The 19376-nt window shown below is 40.1% G+C and overlaps 1 protein-coding gene across 1 annotated transcript in view; it reads right to left on the reverse strand.

Annotated features, from left to right (window-relative positions):
* RASGRF2 (Ras protein specific guanine nucleotide releasing factor 2) overlaps window positions 1–17965 on the reverse strand; it is a 135300-nt gene extending 117335 nt beyond the window's left edge. The window contains exon 1 of the mRNA XM_067315553.1: window positions 17681–17965. Within this exon, the coding sequence (XP_067171654.1) occupies window positions 17681–17965 (285 nt within the window). The remainder of the gene's footprint in view (window positions 1–17680) is intronic.
* Between the last annotated feature and the right edge of the window lie 1411 nt (window positions 17966–19376).

A 19376-nucleotide genomic window follows, 5' to 3' on the forward strand; every position in this document is an offset into this window, starting at 1 on the left:
CTAAGTCCATATTGCATATTTTGTTCTACAGATCACAAGAACTTTTGTTATCTACTTTGTGTCTATTATGCTAAAGGATGCCAGCACTTCCATTTAATCCAATCTGGAATGTCTACCTTATCTTACTGTGCCTTCCTGTGTCTATGAATGGTAAACTAAGCATTCCTAGCTCTAAGACACCTACATCCACTTACAAAGCAGTATTTGTATCTTCTAATTTAGCTTGTCTGAGTATGCAACAGAGGCCACTAAAACTGACTAAGGCTTCTTGTATACCCAAATGGCTGTTACAGGTTTAAGTATACCAGTTCTGCTAAATAAGTTTTCTATTATTATCTGACAATAACAGATTATTTGTAAGGGAATTTTGATATTTTTGATGATGTACATACAAACACACAGTTCCCTTGCTTCCTCACCTCACCCCACATCACAACACGGAGTAACAAGGCTCAGACCAACACACATGAATTAATTCATCTCAAAACAGCTTACAATATTGTACACTTTTTCAATTATTTTGTGAGAGCATTCTAGAGGACATGGCTTTAGCAACAGATAATGCCATCTACATAAAAAATTCTGCAATTACTGTTTCCTATCAAATAGTACTTTATTATGCCAGTGACAGATCAAGGATTTCTAGTACAGCTAACTGATAGAGAAAAGGGGGGGGGGGGGACAGAAAGAGAGGAAAGACTGTAGGAATTGAGATTGGTTAGTGCCAGTCTTGATCTCTTGGCAGCAAGGCAAAGGAAGTTGCTTGTTTTTTTTTAAATAGTGTGGTGACAGCTAGAACTATAAAAGTTTGTGCCAGTTGTTGTTCAGCCTAAAAACCGTAAACAAATACGCCCATCCTTAGGGACAGAATAGGTTTCAAGTATCTTGCTAAATTAGTTATTCCCTTTTAAGTCCTTACCTATAAAAAAAAAGAAAAACACCCAAGAAGTTGTGTTATTTCATGTTCTATTGTGTCACATTCTGCTCCCAAAATTAAAAATGAGAGGAGGTACCAACAATTCTAAGCTGAAATTCTCCATATTATTAACTAGTAGCTGTATACTAATCCCAAGCAGTTCCGGGAAAACTGCAGGTGTTTTAAGTAGCATACTCCAGTATCCCAAACAGTGACTAAAAATTAACACAAACTGACATTTTTAAGCCATGAGTATTCCATAATAAAAGCTGCAGGTTATATATATACAATACACACAGAATTGAATACTATCAGTAGTATAATTATTACTCAGAGATAATTAAGTAACTTGCTATGGCTACATTTAGGGGGTTTTGAGGGAGTAAGGGGGGTTGACTTGACTCAGAGAAGCATACTTAATAAAATGAGTTAATTACCTTTGCTTGCACTTCACTGAAACTGCTTTGGAAGCTACCAAAACTCTTCCAAAAATGTCTTCCATTCATTGTCCATATTTCCCATAGCACTCCACCCGACTTGTATCCTTCCTGAACTGAGTTACTTAAAAATAACCTTGAATCAAGAAAGAAAATCAGGAAATTTAAATGGAAATGGTAACTGATCAACCCCTAATAAATGGTACATGGTCTTAAAGAAGATCGGGCACCTCGTCCCATTTGGTATATTGAGAAGTCTAAAGTCACTCCTGCATTTTTATAAAATTAAGCAGAGTAGAGGAACAAACCTTTAAAATGCTTAGCTTTGCTGAAGTATGATGTTCCAGTTTTATATATTATGCAGCTTCACAAACGGTTAAGTATTCCCTGAATATATCCTTGGGACTGAAAAATTAAAAAAAAACAAAAAAACAGCTGAATAAATAATACTGATAACTAAAGGATGAGGGGAAACTCAGGAATAAAAAGGGTAACAAATAAAAACCTACTAGAGCCAACACTAGGCCTTCTGACAGCTTTTTTGAATATACTGAAGCTGAACACTCACTTTCCCTCTGTCTCTATAATAAATACAGCCTGAATTAGATCCAAAGTTATGTTGCGCTTCCCAGAGTAACAAAACTAAGTATTTTGTAAATATTATTACTGCTCAGCACTAACAGAAAATAAAAGCAGAAAAATGCTCAATTATGGATATATTCCAAGTTCCCCAAGAAAAGGAACAAAGGCTTCAGCTTAAGTTTGCAGAAGTTACATCACGTTCTCCTCGTTAGTGCAAAAGGTTTAAAGTTAACTTTATTCAAGTAGCACAACATTTTTTTCCTGCTACAACTTAAATCCTCACCAAACTAGAATAACTACTTCAAATTTAAATCAGATGGGAAATGGTTAAGAAGAAAACAACCTCCCTCACTCCCCCAGAAAACAGAAAAAGACTGAAGTAGAAAATATATGCCACATATAAGCTGCATTAATGTGCAGGGAAAAGAAAGCACATCACAGAAACAGAAAAAGCTGGAAAGAATTTTCCTCTCTTTACTTTTCATAAAGTTATTAACAATTCTGAATTTGAATTTGTATTACGCTTCTCAGTAACGCATCAGCTAAGATGCTGAGCCAATTGTAAATTTCTTCCAGAGGAAGAAAAAGAAAAGCAAAACTGATCTCTGTACAGCAAGTTAAAACATCTTGGCATAGATATCCCTTTTCACCCTTGACTTTACTTCCTGACAACAAGCAGAGAGAAAAGAGTAAGAAAATTGAATGAAAAGTCTTGCAGTTCTTCCCTTACCAAAAAAAAAAAAAATCCTATCACTTGGGCCAAAGGTTCTGTCTTAGGACTGAATGTACTGGGTGACCATTCAACATCATCTTTCTCTTGCACCTATATTAACAGACTGTGTCCTGAACTGTAATTTTACAAATAGACCTTATTTTTAAAAAGTGTGAGGTAGGTAGAGCAGATTCAGAGGGCACATGTATATCACAAAGTTAAGATATATTAGAAGAAAGGTGTAAACGGTTAGATATTGACCATCTACCAAATCTACATATTGTTTGTTCTTCACAAAAAACAAACAATTTTCTATTCTAGCTGTTATAAATAATAGTGAATTCTTTCCTCTGCTACACAAAGCAGTAGAGTAGTCCCTTATCCATTCTACAGAAGCATAAAGACACAAAGGAAGCTCAGCATATATTAAATATACCAAGTGTGGGCACCCATGGCCTGCCAAAATACTTCATTTACAGTCCAGCCTACTCCTGACCATGCTGACAACCATGCAATTCCAGGCTCATCTTGCTATTATCGTTATCTGTCACACAACCAAAATGCAAACACACTTATTTCATAATTATTTCAGTTCTTCATCTGAATGTACACGTGTGTATCAGGAACAAATATATGCAGAACACATTAACTGATACTTGTCATGTGGCAGACTTACCTCTAGTCATGTCACAGGGAAAGGATACAGTCTACGATCTTCGATCCTACAGGAGGGGATGTGTGGTTCATCTGAGCAAAAAATTTGGATACCACTGGACTGCATAAAGACACCATTAAAGACTGTGGATGGATTCAAAGTCAACGAGACTTGTGTCCCTGAGTCACTCAAGAATTTAGAAAATTCCAAATTTTTAAATTAAACTGGAGTAAGTTATAGGGAAGATGTTTTATTTTACTGCATATAACTGCCAAATCATCAGAAATGAAGACATTACAATAAGAAGGCAAAATCCAAACATCTTAATGGATTAGGAAAGATGAAAAAAAAAAAATTCAAAAGACGAGATGCCCTGGATGATGGATGTTGTTGCTGTTCTTACTTAACAGATCTCACGAGCCACTGAGGAGATCAAAAAGCACCACTAAAGACAGAAATCAAAATTGCTTTAAAAATTATTTGGAATTGCTATGTGACCTTTGCAAAGCATATCATTAGAGCTCCTTCTGGACATTTGGATTCCTCTACAAGCAACCTAAAAGCAGACTCAACAGTTATTGTTGTAATATACTTGTCAAGTAGCAGATTCACTAGGACTCCACCCAAGGTCTTGCACAGTCCTCAAGTCTTAGAAACCAAGCACCTTTCTCAGAAAATTAAAGGCAAGGAAATAGCGTGTTTGGAAATCTGGCAATAGCAAGAACAAGTATCTGAGACATGAGATAAAGAATGATGCTGAACCGCAAAGTGGATTGTGGCTGCAAGGGTCCCTACTACAGAAAAACATCCTGCAAGGATAAGATAGGTGAGGAGCCAAGCGAAAGCAAAGACCAAGGGCTCCCAGTGAGATTACAAATACTACAGTCGTTCTCTACAAGAGGGAAGCTATTTAGGACTTATCCAGCCAAGTGGCTCCTATGTCAGCAGTACATCCTTCTAAGCAGTTGCATGAAAGCAGTGAATGAATACAATACATGAACTTTGAACTTTTTTTTTTTTTAAAGTAACCTCCTGTACACCATTGCCAGAATAAAAAGACTTGGTTCTTTACACTTCTCCACCCCCCCTCCCTAAAAAAAGGTAGTAGAAAGCTAGGGTCTCACAGTAGACCAGGAAACAAATTATTCTTGCTCTGGGAAGCTACTGAACCAACTGGACACAATGTATATTAGGAAGGCTGGAGAAAGGACACAAGTCTTACACAGTTACTTGCTTTTGGTCATGTGTCCCTCTTGCTAGCCCTATGAAGCATTTTCTAGGATGATCTGAGTGAGAGGAGTAAAGAGACAAAACAAGCTCATATGGCATTCCCAGCACTACGCATTCAAGACCAATCAGAAGCACTGCATTAAGATTTGTGGGGAAGAAGTCAGACTGGGAAGACAAAGCAAGCAGTTTGAAATTTAAGCAAGACAAAGCAGTCGCCAATGAAAAAGACTCAAAAAGGACGACACTCAGAAGATGAAGTAAATGTGTATACAACAATATCATATTAATTAAAAAAAAAAGTAACGAATTTTAATGATTACAAAAATCAGTCTTGACAGAGAACAGACATCCTGCTAGCTTAAGTGCCATTAAGAGGACTTGCTGTAATTACAAAGAACTGATTTCCTTATGAACCATTGTCTCAAGTTACCCTTTCACAAAAAAAAAAAAAAGAAAGAAGGAAAGTCTTTCCAACTCCAGCAGTTAAGTGCATCAAAATCAAACTGCTTGCAACAGGAGGTATAAGAGTATTTTTCCCAGTAATAAGAATCTGTAAGATGATCCCAACAGATCTGAGTGGAAGAGTGAACTACAATCATTAACTTCTACAGGAATGCCCCAGCTGTAGGACTTGTGATTAGGCCCTTCTCAGGCCTGATCTGGCGTTTCTCCTGTATGCAGAAACATGGACATGTTACCTTATGACTAACTTGTTAACAACTTTTACATTCACCCATTAAACCACAGATGAACACCCTAAAATACTGCAAGGATAAACAAACATCTCCATGCAGATGGTGTTACCCATATATAACAGATGGGAAGTACTATTAGGCCTGTTTTAAGGAAGGCAGTCAAGAAACTGATTTGCCAGGAGGCCATATGGAATGAGCGGCTTAGGAAGTGCATGCACTCAGATCTCACATATCCCAAACGGCCATCCTACTATGAATCACCCAGGCTGTGAATATACATACCTACACACATATTTAGATATCTTCAAAAAAAGTAAAAAGCAAACAAAGATAGATAGATAGATAGATAGATTTAAAAAAAAAAAACACGAAGTGACATTTGCAGAAAGTCAATGAACTTTAAGAAAACCTATTTGAGAGCCAAGAAGATATTTCCATTTTTTTAGTCCTCTATGAAAGGTAAATCTATTTCATACAGAACCATTTGGCATTCCTTTAAATTATCAGCAGAATGTACATTTGAATGGTTGCCTTTACTTGGTTCACTTTGCTGGCATGCAGCCAAGATATCTGCTGCTAAGCTACAAGAATGCAGTACAGCATTAAGGGAAGAATCTCTCTTTAAAGCATTTTAATATTAGTATATGGGGTGCAGGCATGATTTCTCTGTAGGTCTGTAGCAGATTTCATACTGCTGATTTTGGAGCTCTCTCAGGTCGCTGCACATTTTGGACCTTATAATACTGGACACCAGCTAACTAGGCTTTCCCTCAGGCCACCAAGTAATGCACTTATGAAACTTCCATCTGCAGCAGGCAGCACAAATATGAAAACAATTAATCTGTGACCTGCAAGCTCAAACCCATTACAGTAACAAATCTGCACCAAAATGAATTGTTTCTATCTAGTTTTTTCCATAACATCAATCATCTGGGTCAAAAAGCATTATTTTTTATATACATTTATATCTGAATTTCATATTTGACTTTTTTTTGGCTTTAAATTACAAAGTCAAGTGCACAGAGGTTAGGAGGAGCCACATCTGAGGCTGCCCTGTGCATTCGTAATTCAGTCCCATGTGTGCAAGTATAGTGCCTTTTATTACATGATTCTTCTTCCAGAAAATCCTAATTCAGTTATTCCATGCAAATAAGACATTTCATGTTTTGCTTTATTTATATTCTTGAATGCATGGCTCCATAACTTATTTATTACACACTAATCAGAGTTCAGAACTTCTTCATATGCTTTTGTATGACACTCTTCATTGCATCATTCAGATGCTCCCTTAGAATTAACGCATTTATTTTAACAACAACCTGTAAGGCAAGAAGGAATTACTGCAAACAGTCTACAAAATTACAAAAAAAATCTACAATCTACAAAAAAGATCTGTTTCGGAAGCAACAACTCAATTTGGATGCCAGATCTGAAAAACTATTGGCCTTTAGCATTTACATGGTAGTTTTATTTCGTTTAGTCACAATTCGCACAGAGATCAGTCCTATCTTTAAGTGCTTAGCTCTTGTGTCAAGTTGGGCCCCCAAAACCAGGAACAACTAATAACCACTTGTAAAACATCTCATGTAGGTGACTTGTGAATCCTTTCATAGGGATTCTATGAAAAAGGCAGAATCCAGTTCCCACAAGTGATACTCTGACTCTACCATGAAACCATCTTTCTCCTCCTACAGCCTCATGCCTCACATACTACAAATGCTCAGAGAAGGAAGGAAAAGAAAAAAAAGAAAAAAAAACACAAACAAAAACAAAACAGAAAAGTCCTACAGACAATGGCCTCCTTCAGGACATAATCCCAAATATTCTTTTGAATATTTATGAAAGAGGAGTGGCAGGAAAGAAACAAGCTCATGGAACTGCAGTCACATCATAACAGACAAGGAAGTGTGAGAATTAGGCTGCTTTTTCTGACTCCTGGGTGTTGGACCTTGCATCCCTAAAGCTTGTTCGCATACTCTGTGCATACAACTCCTTGTATTGCATAGAAAAGCCAAACAAGAGAGGCTGAACAGGACTACACTTCACACAAACATACACTAACAGAACAGCATCAGTATCAGAGATTCAGCTCCAGCACTTGGACCTGTAAACTGCGCTGACAGTGTGACAGCAGTAGCTGACTACTATCCTGAACTGGGATAACCACTAGAGGGAGAGGAGGCTTGTAACACACAAGTGAACTTTACGCTTTGGATCTGCTGTCGGAAGAACACTGAGTTTCAAGATTCGTAAGTTCTAGCGCCAGTTTTGAACTAAATATAATCATTACAAGCCTCTTCTGGCCCAGCTTGTTTAGCCAGACATTAGTATCAAGCTAGATGCAGTCTCTTCTATTCTCAGTCTTCATTATTACTTAAAATTTTAGGTGGAGTGGGGAAGTTGACTGCTCAGGAAAGAGACAGACAGAGCTTTAGCCACAATTATGGCCCTGCTTGCACTCAAAACACACAACAGACTGATTCCACTTGTGACCGTAACCAGGTCTCATCAGCATGTAGCTTGGGCAAGAGAAAAGGGTAAGGAAAGAGTCTGGAAGCATGAATTAATCTGTATCTTTTATGTTCTTTCTCCTTCACAGCTTGTGTTCCCCCTTCAATCATCATGTACTTCTTATGGCAAGAAAGCTACAACTTGTAGACCTCACAGTCACAAAAACAATAAATATACCTGGCAAATTAAACATATATGGCTGAGTACCATCCCAGGAATATTATTCCAGTCTCCTTTGCCTGATGTTCCTGGTCAAGCTCTAGAAACAGGTCGTTACTTCTGGCATTAAATGCAACAGCAATATTATCACCTCAATACAGTCCTTAGTGCTGTTCTTCATCTCTACATACAGTTTTTCTTTCTTTTTCCTCCTGAAAGAGTTTTGGAGCTGACCCACAAATTTTAAATTCTCGCCAACATATTTATTAGGAAGAAACATTTTAAATACTTCTCTAAAACTGTTCTGTGTGTGCCAAATGGAAGAGAACATGATTAGCATAAAAGAAAGCTGCAGTTCTCTTGTCAAGCTTGAAAATCCACGCATGCATAGGGTTAAAAACAAATTTTCGATTTCATTTTAGAGGAGAAGATCAGATTCTGCGTAGAAGATCAGATTCATGTCTGAACATGACCTCTATGATTCCAGAGAAGAATATAGAATCTTTGGCATTTCTGAAACAAATTTGTATAAAGGAAGGGAAGAGAACAGAATGCAGAGAGAAAAAGAACTAACAGTCAGATGCAATCATTCTAAACTTCTAACATGTGAAGATCCACCATATAACAAAAATATCAAAGAGAAAACAGCAATAACATACTAGGTTTGAGGACCAACATGGGAGTTTCAGAACTTTATCTGCAACCACAAACACTCAAGGGTAATGGTTGGCTGGCTGAAAAAAAATTGGCAGATGTTCCCAAAGACAGCAGCAGAACATTTACTATCCTGAGGTACCTAGGATACAGGTATCTACAAGTGTGCCAGATGTCCGAGTTCCCATTACAGTCAACCAAGATTCAGTCACTACAGTCATTGGGGTCTGTTCAGTCTAACCAATGCAGGTGCCCAGTTCAGGATGGGATGAATAGCTCTCTAGACTTTACTAACTGTATTGACTAAAACTCCATTGACTGCAGTGGGATCTAGATCACGCATGGGGCACTTGAAGTTACATGAGCAGCATCCTACTCTTCATTCTACTACTGTATGTAGACATTTCCAGAGTTTATAATTTATGAGGCATGACATTTTAAAAGAGCCATACAGTGGTCTTGCAGGGTTGAAGAGATTATAGAGGACACTATCATTGTAATGCAATGCAAATCCTGCAGTAATTTAGAACTTGAATTATACTAGGTCAAAACTGCAGAATGATTAAGAAACAGATAATGAAACTTCCAAGAAGAAAGGGGAAAACTGTAAGAGGGAGACAGAATATAATCCCAGATTCCTTTCAGTACTTACAGCATTTAAATTTTAAGACAAAAAACATTTTCAGGGGATACAGTGGAACTTATTAGAGCATTAAAATAGGAAAAATAAAATCACATAAGACAGTATTGCTCAACTCAGAATTGAGAGTTTATAAGCACTTACTGATGAAACCCTTAACTTGTTCTGAATGTATCACTCATGGAAAATATAATACATATATTGAAATAGCTGGACTGAACTGGAGAAGCCTCTACTTTTTTATATAATGATGTTAATCTGACTTTTTAGCTTTTCAAAGACTAGAGTCTTTGAACTCCTGTAGGTCCATGGATTATGCCTTAAGGATTTGTGAAAGGTAGCTAAGAAAGGAAGCCTGTCATCATAATCTTATATTTGTACCTCAAACAGAAAACCTTATGGGACTGGCAAGCCAAAACACATTGGAAGCCAGATTTGTAATCATATATTCATAGGTATCTAGTGCAGAGGTACAGTGCTAAAACAAGCCTGTCCCTCATCAGTTTTCTGTATCAGTAATGGCTGGTAAACAGAAAAAGAGACAAGAGGTACTAGGTGAAATCTCATTTCCTTCAATGATATGAACAGGCTGATGAGAATGTCTTTCTGAATTGCTGTGGCTCATGATTGTGGCCAGTTAGAAATCAGGCAAAAACCAAACACTGGCATTGTCATCAGTCCAAACAAAAACTAACACCTCCCCTCCCATAATCTATGGAAGAGCCATTGTATCTAAATGTGGCCAGTCCATTACCACTTACAAAGCACAAAATGACAAAGCTCAGAACATTCATATTGAAAAAGGGGCTTGTGCTGACTCAGATTCATCAGCAGCCATGGCATCAAACTTGCTTTGAAGCTGTGGATCTAGAGAACTACACTATGGCTAGCAGTAAAATCTGTTGCCAAGAATGGCTAAAAGTGGTGGATTGGTATTTTCAGATATTACTATCTTCATCAGGTGCATGAGGTGCATACATTAAAGATTTACTGCACTGGAGGTGCAAATCTGCACTTTTTGGTGCAAATCTGCTCTGCATCTGTATGTGGAGTCTTAGAGAACAAAGTCAAGAGCACTACTGGAGCGCTCCAAGTGGTCTCCCTCCAGGTGAAACCAAGGTTGAAGTCAAACAGTAGGACACTATCTATAGAGCCCCACTTGCAAGGTGGGCACAAGGTTCTCCAGCAATTAGCTTTCTCTATATACATGAAGCACTACTGGCAACTGCAGTAGACTTCATTGCTAGCAAAACACAATATTGACATACGGGCCTGAAATTATAATAAACTGCGCCAAAACAAACCCTGTCGTTTCTGTCTTTGAACAAACCACTCAGCAATGTAGACATACTGCAAGTGACAAAATGAGACTGGTAATTATAATATACATGGCCAAACTGAGCAACCACAACAATTTTTATTGTACACACAGGTTCTTATGATAGAAAATTCTCAGCAAGCTTATCAAAAAATGCTGCTACATCACTAATAATGACATTGCAATATATAATATATGTATATATAAAGACTCTAATGATGTTATCAGATTACTACAGAAACAGAAGACACTCTGCCTGGATCTTCTGTTCTAGGTACACAGTGAGAATAAGGGTGGCACGTGACCGGAAAATGAAGCTACGTCCCTTCTGAGTCTACTTGGATGAGAACAAAGAAGAAAAAACAAATAGATTATAAGAATTAAACAATATTAAAATGCAAATGAAGATGAATGGAGCATAATTATCCAGTAGCTTAGGGACTGACTTACCACTTCTTGTGCTCGAAGTTTTTTTTTTTTTTTGCTTTCTACAAACTTCATCTTACCCTTGAGGAATTAAACTGATCAAGCAATTTGAGTGCAATACTACTAACACAAAGAAACTAAATGAAAAAAAGTACTAAGACAGGTGGAAGAATGAAGTTCATATTCTACTGTTATGAAACCTTATTCTAAATGTATACTGAATATTTGTATTGCCAATGTAAGCTACACTGCTGTACATAGGTTTTGTTCACTTAGTGAGCTATTGAGAAGGTTAGGAAGATGCAACACACATTCCTACATGCTAAAATATTTGTGTGATATTTTTGGTCTTTGTGCTTTGGGATGAAGTTCTACTTGATAAGCTTCCATCCTTTCACTACTTGACATTTCACCTGTTAGCTAAATGGAATTCCTAGCAACTCCACAAATAAGCCTTTGCCAAATGGCATTCATCTTGGGATATAACTATTTTTCCAATAAATTCATTAAGGAGGATGCACTCCATTAAAGCATATTGTAATTATTCCAGGATCTTACAATACTTCACAAAGAAATGTGAAAGACTTCACCCTCTGGTTTCTTTTCAATAATACTTTGTCTCCACAAAATCTGGACCTGCTACACTCACCCACCATGTTCTTCTACTTATTTTTTATACCAAGATATTCAAGTGATGTCTTTTGTTGCCTTTTGCCCTCAAGTGTAATACTCAAGAATATAAACAACCAAACAGTCTCAGGTTGCTGACCTGTCACTTGACATGGATTAAGATAGCCAAAATTTAAATATTAAATTATTCAGTGGCATCAATATTCTCCAATTTATGCATATGTGGATTTAATTAATTTTTAAAGAGGAAGACATTTCAAAAATGAGTTATTTCTGCTATAATTCATTTCTCTGCTATGTACATTTCCCAGTATGTATTTTGTGTAATTCTCCAGTGCATATATATTTTGCGTAATTACAAACAGACCATTTCATAACACTAACACAAATATGCATTTTCAAGAGTCAGCAGTAAATGTTTAAGAATCATTTAAATTTTGGCAAAATAGCAATAAATTTGGCCACGATTTTTTTTATTCATTTTTATATCCCCAAATATGCTCACTGCTAAGCAAAGAGGTAAACACTAAATTACAAAACATGTCTCAAGGAGCAAAGTTTAGTCCACAGAGAGATCACATGGATTATACTTTTCTATTTATATATGCCTGTTGCCTTAAGGCCAAAAAGCATACCATAAACTCACTTCACAATTCTGTATGAAGGGCCAGAGGCATCCTCCTCAATGCAGCTTGCCTTAAATGGAAAGCAATGTCAGCAACCAGTTTTTAGGTTATTCCTTAGACGTATCTCAAAACAGCTTAAATCAATGTATTTTGTGAACTTATGTCCACAAACTAAATTGTCTCATGACAGTCACCAAATGACACTGGGGGATGGGGATCACCAGGGAAAGTAAGCAAGAACCAGTTGCCCCAAGGCTGTCTTCATACAAGAATCCTACTCACTGAAAGAATCTTTATGAGAAGGTCTTACAGAAACTCATCCCAAAAGTGCTAATATTTCACTTTCCCACTGGCCACCTTTTTGAATTAACGCTTTCTTTTTTTAAGGCTAGTCCATCAAAAAAAAAAAGGGGGGGGGGGAAAACTTTCCATTACAAGAATGTTTTTATTTAAAGCAGTATCGCTATTAATATTCTATGTTACCTATTACAGAAGAACCATGATCATCAGAATGACCCAGACACTGACAAGACTAATTCTTCTCTTTTTTGAAATGCAACAGGAAATTTCTAAAGCATGGCATCTGTGTCTGACCTACGCACTAGAACATCCCAGGCAGTTAATTGCCAACATGCAGGCAATGAGATTTATGGACCATGCTACACCTGAAGCTGGCAAGCTATCTTGCAGAAATCTCAGCCACCTACTATGTCTATCAGACATAGGATACTGGCCCAGCAAAAGTGGCCTAGTTTTGGTTTGGCCCATTAAAGTGAAGAGATTAACTTCTAACTGGTTATGAAACCTTCAGACAAAATGACCCTTTAAGTGTTGCTACAAGGTCTTACACTTACATAATTAGCAGAGAGGTACAGTAAAATTTGTTGCTGGCATGTGTCTTCCTTATCCCTTCAAGGAATGTACGTAAAATGAAGAGGGTTAAAACACTGTAAAATCACTATGTCCTTTATAAAATAAATATAGAGCTACAGCAAGCTGTAAAAACTCAAATAATTGGATTTTGTTAATCAGTGGAGACACAGACTTAATATTGCATTTAATTTTGCTAAGTGGGAGGAAGATTATTGCTGGCAAGATACAAAGAAAGAATAGTCTCTGCTCAAATTGTATAAAAATTTAGAAGTTTAAATACCATGAGACAATTTTTCCCATAATAGCTGTAGTTGAACATATTGGTGTTTTCAGTATACAATTATGAAAGAAACTACACATACAGGCCTCCTCCCAATACAGATAAAAATAATAATAAATTTATATTCCACTACATACATGCTTCCAATAGTTAAGAAAAAAAAAAAACTTGCTAGTTAACAATACCCACACTCCTATGAAGCACTGCAGAAAGCACAATTTTTAGGCATTTTATTTTTCTTTGAAAGAGACTAGCCACTCACTGATAAAAACCCATTTTCTTTCCAGAAATTCTAAAACAAAAGTTGATATTCATTCTCAAAAACTCTGTCATAGTGGAGTACTTGTTGGGAGCTGCAGCTGGTTACAGTCTATGGTTCATGCGGGGAGAAACATTTTAACTAATATCAGAATTTAAACTTTTCAAAGTGCAATGTTTTCATGCCTAAATCCGTTGTTTTGAAAATAAGCTATTTCCACATTGTTTTCTTTCAATAAACCTGTTTTTTTCTGAAATTATCTTGAAATAAGATCACAGTGGATAGCCACAACTGTTTGCCATTTATAAAAAAAAAAAAAAAACTCTTCTAAAATTTGAGGGAGACCAAAATACTTTTCTTTAAACATTAATAGCTCTTCCTAAAAATAATGAATATCTATAACACATTTGGTCTGATGCCATATTCCCAGAACATCAACTGATTCATGTTATGCAGTTCCTTAATATTAAGAAAGATACTGCAATTTTAAAAGAATTTTGTTTGAAACAGAAGAAAAAAATACTAATATTTCAAGGTAAAAGAGAAAAAAGTACATTTTCATCGTCATTTTTTAAGCTCTTTATATATTAATGCAACAAACATTTTACAAAGTCATTTGGTATCTTCTATAAAAGGGTAAAATAGTTTCTGTACTTTTGTAATGTTTCTTCATGACAGACTGTTGGAAGAGCATAACAGCACCAGTAGCAGTTAAAATGTGAAATCATTAAGCTGCTGCATTTGTTGGGAGTTATATATCTAAACATATTTGTTGACTGAAAGAATCTCCTGTATACTGAAGTACATCTCCAACAGTCTCCCCATTGAATTCTAAAAATCTTTGAACAGAATTCTCATCTGACATACAATTTGACAAACAATACTTAACCAATTCAAATTAAAATGAAAAGGATCTACAAACTATGGAAAATAACACCTATTTTTTTCTGTATGCATCTTCCATAATCTTCAGTTACATAACTTAAACAAAATTCATTACTTTTTCAAATACTCATTCAAAGGAAGCTGATGAAACTCTCTTCTGTGATTAACTGTTGAAAACTGAACAAAGTGCTGTGCACATCATGCATAATTCTCATTTTTCTGGCTGGTTGTTTCCTACTTATTTCAATGGAATACAGAAGGAAATAACTTAAAAAGAAAATTCTTCTTCAGCAGCAACAAAACAATTCATAAAGTCTCCAAATTGTTATCCTGAACTATAGTCTCCTTAAGCTGCTCCAGCAACTTCAGTTCTGATGCGCTATGCTGTATTTATCATGCCATTCTAATGCTGCAGATTTTTCCTGTCATATACCGCAGCTACTGAAATGTTTTACCCCTAAGCTACCCAGTAAAATAAAATCTAAGCCAAATAAACCAAAACTTAACTACAAGATAATGATGAATGAATCCTGAACGCAGACCTGTCACCACACCCCTTTCTCTCATTTGTTTAATTGTATAGTAGGTATCACTACAGTACCTAAACTTCCCAGGTAGTTAAAACACCTTATTTTTACTTCTCTCTCTTTTGAAGAAGAGACACCTAATTCAAGAAATTCTTTAAGAATTAACATACAACTTCCTATCTACTTGTTTTTTCATTGCATTAATACATATTTGTGGTTAAATCAAGGCAAATTAAATCTAGCACTATTTTATACTGTCAGTAGTTAACATGTATAATGCTGAATTTCCATTATCATCTGATTAAGATAACTTTGTCTTCCTCTGTTATTAGACTGAAGATTCACATTTTATTACTTTATGCCTGTAAGGATATGAGCACATTTCTGTTTAGAAAGGAAAACAAGCAAGTTTTACACTGATTACTTGTCAAATACTTTCATTTTTGTTGTTATTGATTAGTTTTACTCTCTGAGGGATGTTTCTGTACACCTTAGCAAATGTGTCTAGTTGAACATAAAAGCAAGGGTGTGCTTTTATTAAAGAGTTACCATCCATAAAAATTATTAACACTGAATATTATTATTCTGTATCAAGTGAAAGGTGATTTTACAGGGGAAAAAAGATGTTTTTAAATGGTCTACCTCGAACATCCAACTGCCTTGAACATTCAAACTAGGATCTCAGGAAAAAAAATTGAAGTGTTCTTCCTCTTTAATAGCAGTCGGCTATTTAAAAAAAAAAATGTAAACTTAGTCAATGTTTAAAGCAAAGCAAAATTCGGCTTGCTCTTCTGTAATTATTTTGTCTCTGCACCACTAAATGTAATTACAAACAACTCAAACGTTCATCACTACAAAAGCACTATGTAAGATTCCCAAAGAACAGATATGGAAAAGCACTGTTTTCACACAGTTCTCTCAGTATCTTAACAACACTAGCAATAAACAAGCATACTGAGTCCATATAAAGGGGACAGGGAAATATTCATGTTTATTTCGACCTAAGGAATCTCCTCTATTTCATTTATCAATGCTTACAAAAAGGCATGCCTCAAAGCAACAAGCAGGAATGTGACGGATGACTATAACATAAGTGCAATCATCCCAACATTCAGAAGTTCATTTGCTTAACTGTGTATCATTTCAAGCTGTGTAGGTACCCAAGTATTTGTTCTAAATGAACAACAACAAAAACAACAAAAAAAGTAGAAACATAAAGATCTGAGCTCTCCTAAAAAAGTTATCACTCTAGCCCAACATATAGATGTGATCATTTTCATGAACTGAGCTAGGTATGTCCCTCTCTTATAATCAGCAGGAAATCCCTGCAAGCCACTTGAAGCCACTCAGAATTATCCAAACTTTTCCAAACCAGTTTGACACCTGTTTGCTTTCTTCTAGTTAGAAGAGAGTTAGAACATGCCAGCTACAGATTCACCCAGATTATAACAGAGCAGTAAAGAAGATCAAGAATTTACATTAGGTAATAAGAGGCCTGTGGTAAGATACCTGATCTGTACCTATACCAAATAACTACAGTGTCCTTTTCTTCACAGCTACGCAATACACAGTATATAACAACTTGCTTGACCCCATATGTATGTCAAATGCAGCAGCTTTATCGGTGGGTATTCTGCAGTTCATGCATTAAGAACTGTCATCCCTTACAAGGTGGAATTCCATCCAAACCCTTGATATTCTTTGCTTGAAGAAAGCTATGCAAGATTTAACTTGATTATTCATTTCATCACCATTTCTAACACAAATATGATCAGCCTCAGAACATCTGACCAGCGAAAGACCCACTGTCTTTTGTTGGATCGTGCGGCTTGTAAATGGAGGCACACTTTCACCCTGTCCCTGAGCACCTGTATGTCCTGGCTCCCTCAGGAGTTCCCAGAACCGTGTTTAAAGCCCACAGCAGCTCCGAGAGGCAGCAGCCCCACAGCTGCCCCTGGATGGACCACACTGCTCATCAGTAACATTTCGAGTTCCAACACACTGTTTCAGTACACTTGAAACTCAGCAAGTAGAGGTTTTGAGGGCATTTGACAAGCGTAGTTGCATCACAGAAGTGACAGCATCAAAATGACTCAACAACAGGATTTCGTTAGTTCATGAAATGTTACTGTCCAGACGCCCCACTGAATGTGCAATACTAGGAGAAAAGTCGAGGAAGGAAAAGGTCTTTCTACTAGTTTATGCGGGCACGGAAAACAGCTGGCCTGGCCACCTCCTGAGCGGTCGTGGCTGATTTGAGGAGCCCGGGAGCGATACGAGCCTCCCCGCCCGCGGCAGGGGCAGTCACCTGCATCCCCCCACGCGGGCGCGAGTCTAGGGCCGAGGCGAGGCGGCCCGAGGCCCCGAGCGCCCGGGCTCCGGCAGCGCCTCCCGCCTCCTCTCACCACAGACGCGGCAAGGGCCGTTGCGCAGGGCCCCGCCGCCCTTATCCCCTGCTCCCCCCTCAAAACACATCTCCCCTTGGCTGCCTCCATGCCCCCGCCCGCCGGGCGCCGCTGCCGCTCTGCAGCGGGGCCGGGGCGGGACGGAGAGGGGAGGAGCGGGCGTCCCCGCCGCGCGCGGGGAGCGAGCGAGCGAGCGGGCGCGAGGGGCGACCCTTGGGCGGCCGTTGGGCTGCGCGCGGCGAGGCGCGCCGCGGCGGTACCTGCTTGTCCAGCGCGGCGTCCTTGGCGCTGCCGGCGGCGGCGGCCTTGGGGGCCGGCACCCGCTCGCAGTTGCAGCCCTCCAGCATGTACATGCCGGCGGGGCGGGCGCTCTGCTCGCTCTCGAAGTAGAAAAGGACGTTTTGGTAGAGCGCGAACCACTTCTCGTGCCAGCGGCTGGTCTCGGCCGTCTTCTTGCTCAGGTAGCCGCGCTTGGTGCCCTCCTTGCGGGCCAGCAGCGCCAGGTACAGGGCGTGCCCCTCGTTGCACCGCACGCTCTTCTGCATGGCGCCCCGCAGCGCGGCGGCCCCCGCCGCCGTCCTCCGCCCGCGCCGCCCCCCTCCGGCGGGGCGCTCACAGCCCGCTCGCCCCGCCTGCCATGGGGCAGCGTCCGCGGGCGCTCAGCGCGCCAGCATCGGCTGCGCCGCGCCGCGGCAGCGCTTCGCGGGCGCTGGCACGCACCGACGGGCGGCACTCCGCCCCGAGCTCCGCCCGCCGCGGGGCTCGGCGCTGCGCCTCGCCCAGCGCGGATCCCGCCCCGCCCCGCTCCCCTCCGCCCCGCTCCCCTCCGCTCCGCGCGGCCGGCGCGGCCGGGCTCCCCGCTCCCTCAGCGGCGGGGTGTCTCCGCCGCCCGCCTCCCTCCGGCGGCGGCTGCCGCGGCGGGGTTCCGCCGCCCGCGTTGAGCCCTCCGCCGCCTCCCCCGGGCCGGAACGGCTCGCGCCTCCGTGCGCCACGGCCCCCAAGTTGGGGTCGCCGCGGCCCCGCCGGAGGGAGAGGTGCGCGGCGGCGAGCGGCCCCCGAGCAACTCCGCCGGGAGGCAGGAGGGGAGGCGTCACGTGGGAGATCAGCCGTAATCCGCTTTGAGACCGATTTAAAGAGCAAAGTCGCCGCCACGGCGCCCGGTCCCTCCCTCTGAGCGGGAGCGGGGCCGCCTCCCGCTCGCCCTCCCGCCGGCGGGGTTGCTCGTGGCCAGGCGGGGGGGCAGCGCAGCCGGCGGGGGACGGGACCTGCCTGCGGACCTGGCGGCGGCGGCGGCGCGGCTGCCTCCCGCCTGCGGCGGGACGAGGCCAGGCCAGGCACGTCCCCCCGCTGCCGGCCGCGGTAGCTACGGGCACGAACGGCCGCTGGCTTGGTTCTTCTCTTTTATTCTCCCACATAGTTTCAGCTTTTTTCATTCTTTCAGTAAAAATCTTCAACAGGTACAGGACTAGATTAGAACATCTGTAAAGTCGGGTAAGTTTGATTTCGAGCTGCATGGCAAATTAAAGCAAAAGTGAGAAGTGAACCAGTAGCTGGTTACTTTTAACCAGATATTCATGTTTGCTAACAGCAAAAAAGAGGAGGTGAATGGTTTTGAGAAGTCTCACCTCTGAGAACTACATGCCTCCACCTTCCCAGGCATAAGTGTTGTGAACACACACCTGGCAAGGCCTGCAGAAAGCACACTGCATATAGAGCATGCTCACTGCACACAGGAACGATTTATGAACCCTAACTCACACTGCCCTTGTTTAACACCACTTGCTGCACAGGACAGCATCACTGGCAGGTGCAGGCTCCGGCTCCTGCAGATGCGGAAGGCTAACTGTACGGGGACAGTTGAGAGAGGAGGGTGGTCCATCACACCCTAAAAAGCAATCTGCATGTGCTGCGCTTGGAGGCTTCAGTTTTATTTTTACACTGAGTTTAGCAGGACTA

This window comes from Apteryx mantelli, chromosome Z (assembly GCF_036417845.1).
Source record: "Apteryx mantelli isolate bAptMan1 chromosome Z, bAptMan1.hap1, whole genome shotgun sequence".
NCBI lineage: Eukaryota > Metazoa > Chordata > Aves > Apterygiformes > Apterygidae > Apteryx > Apteryx mantelli.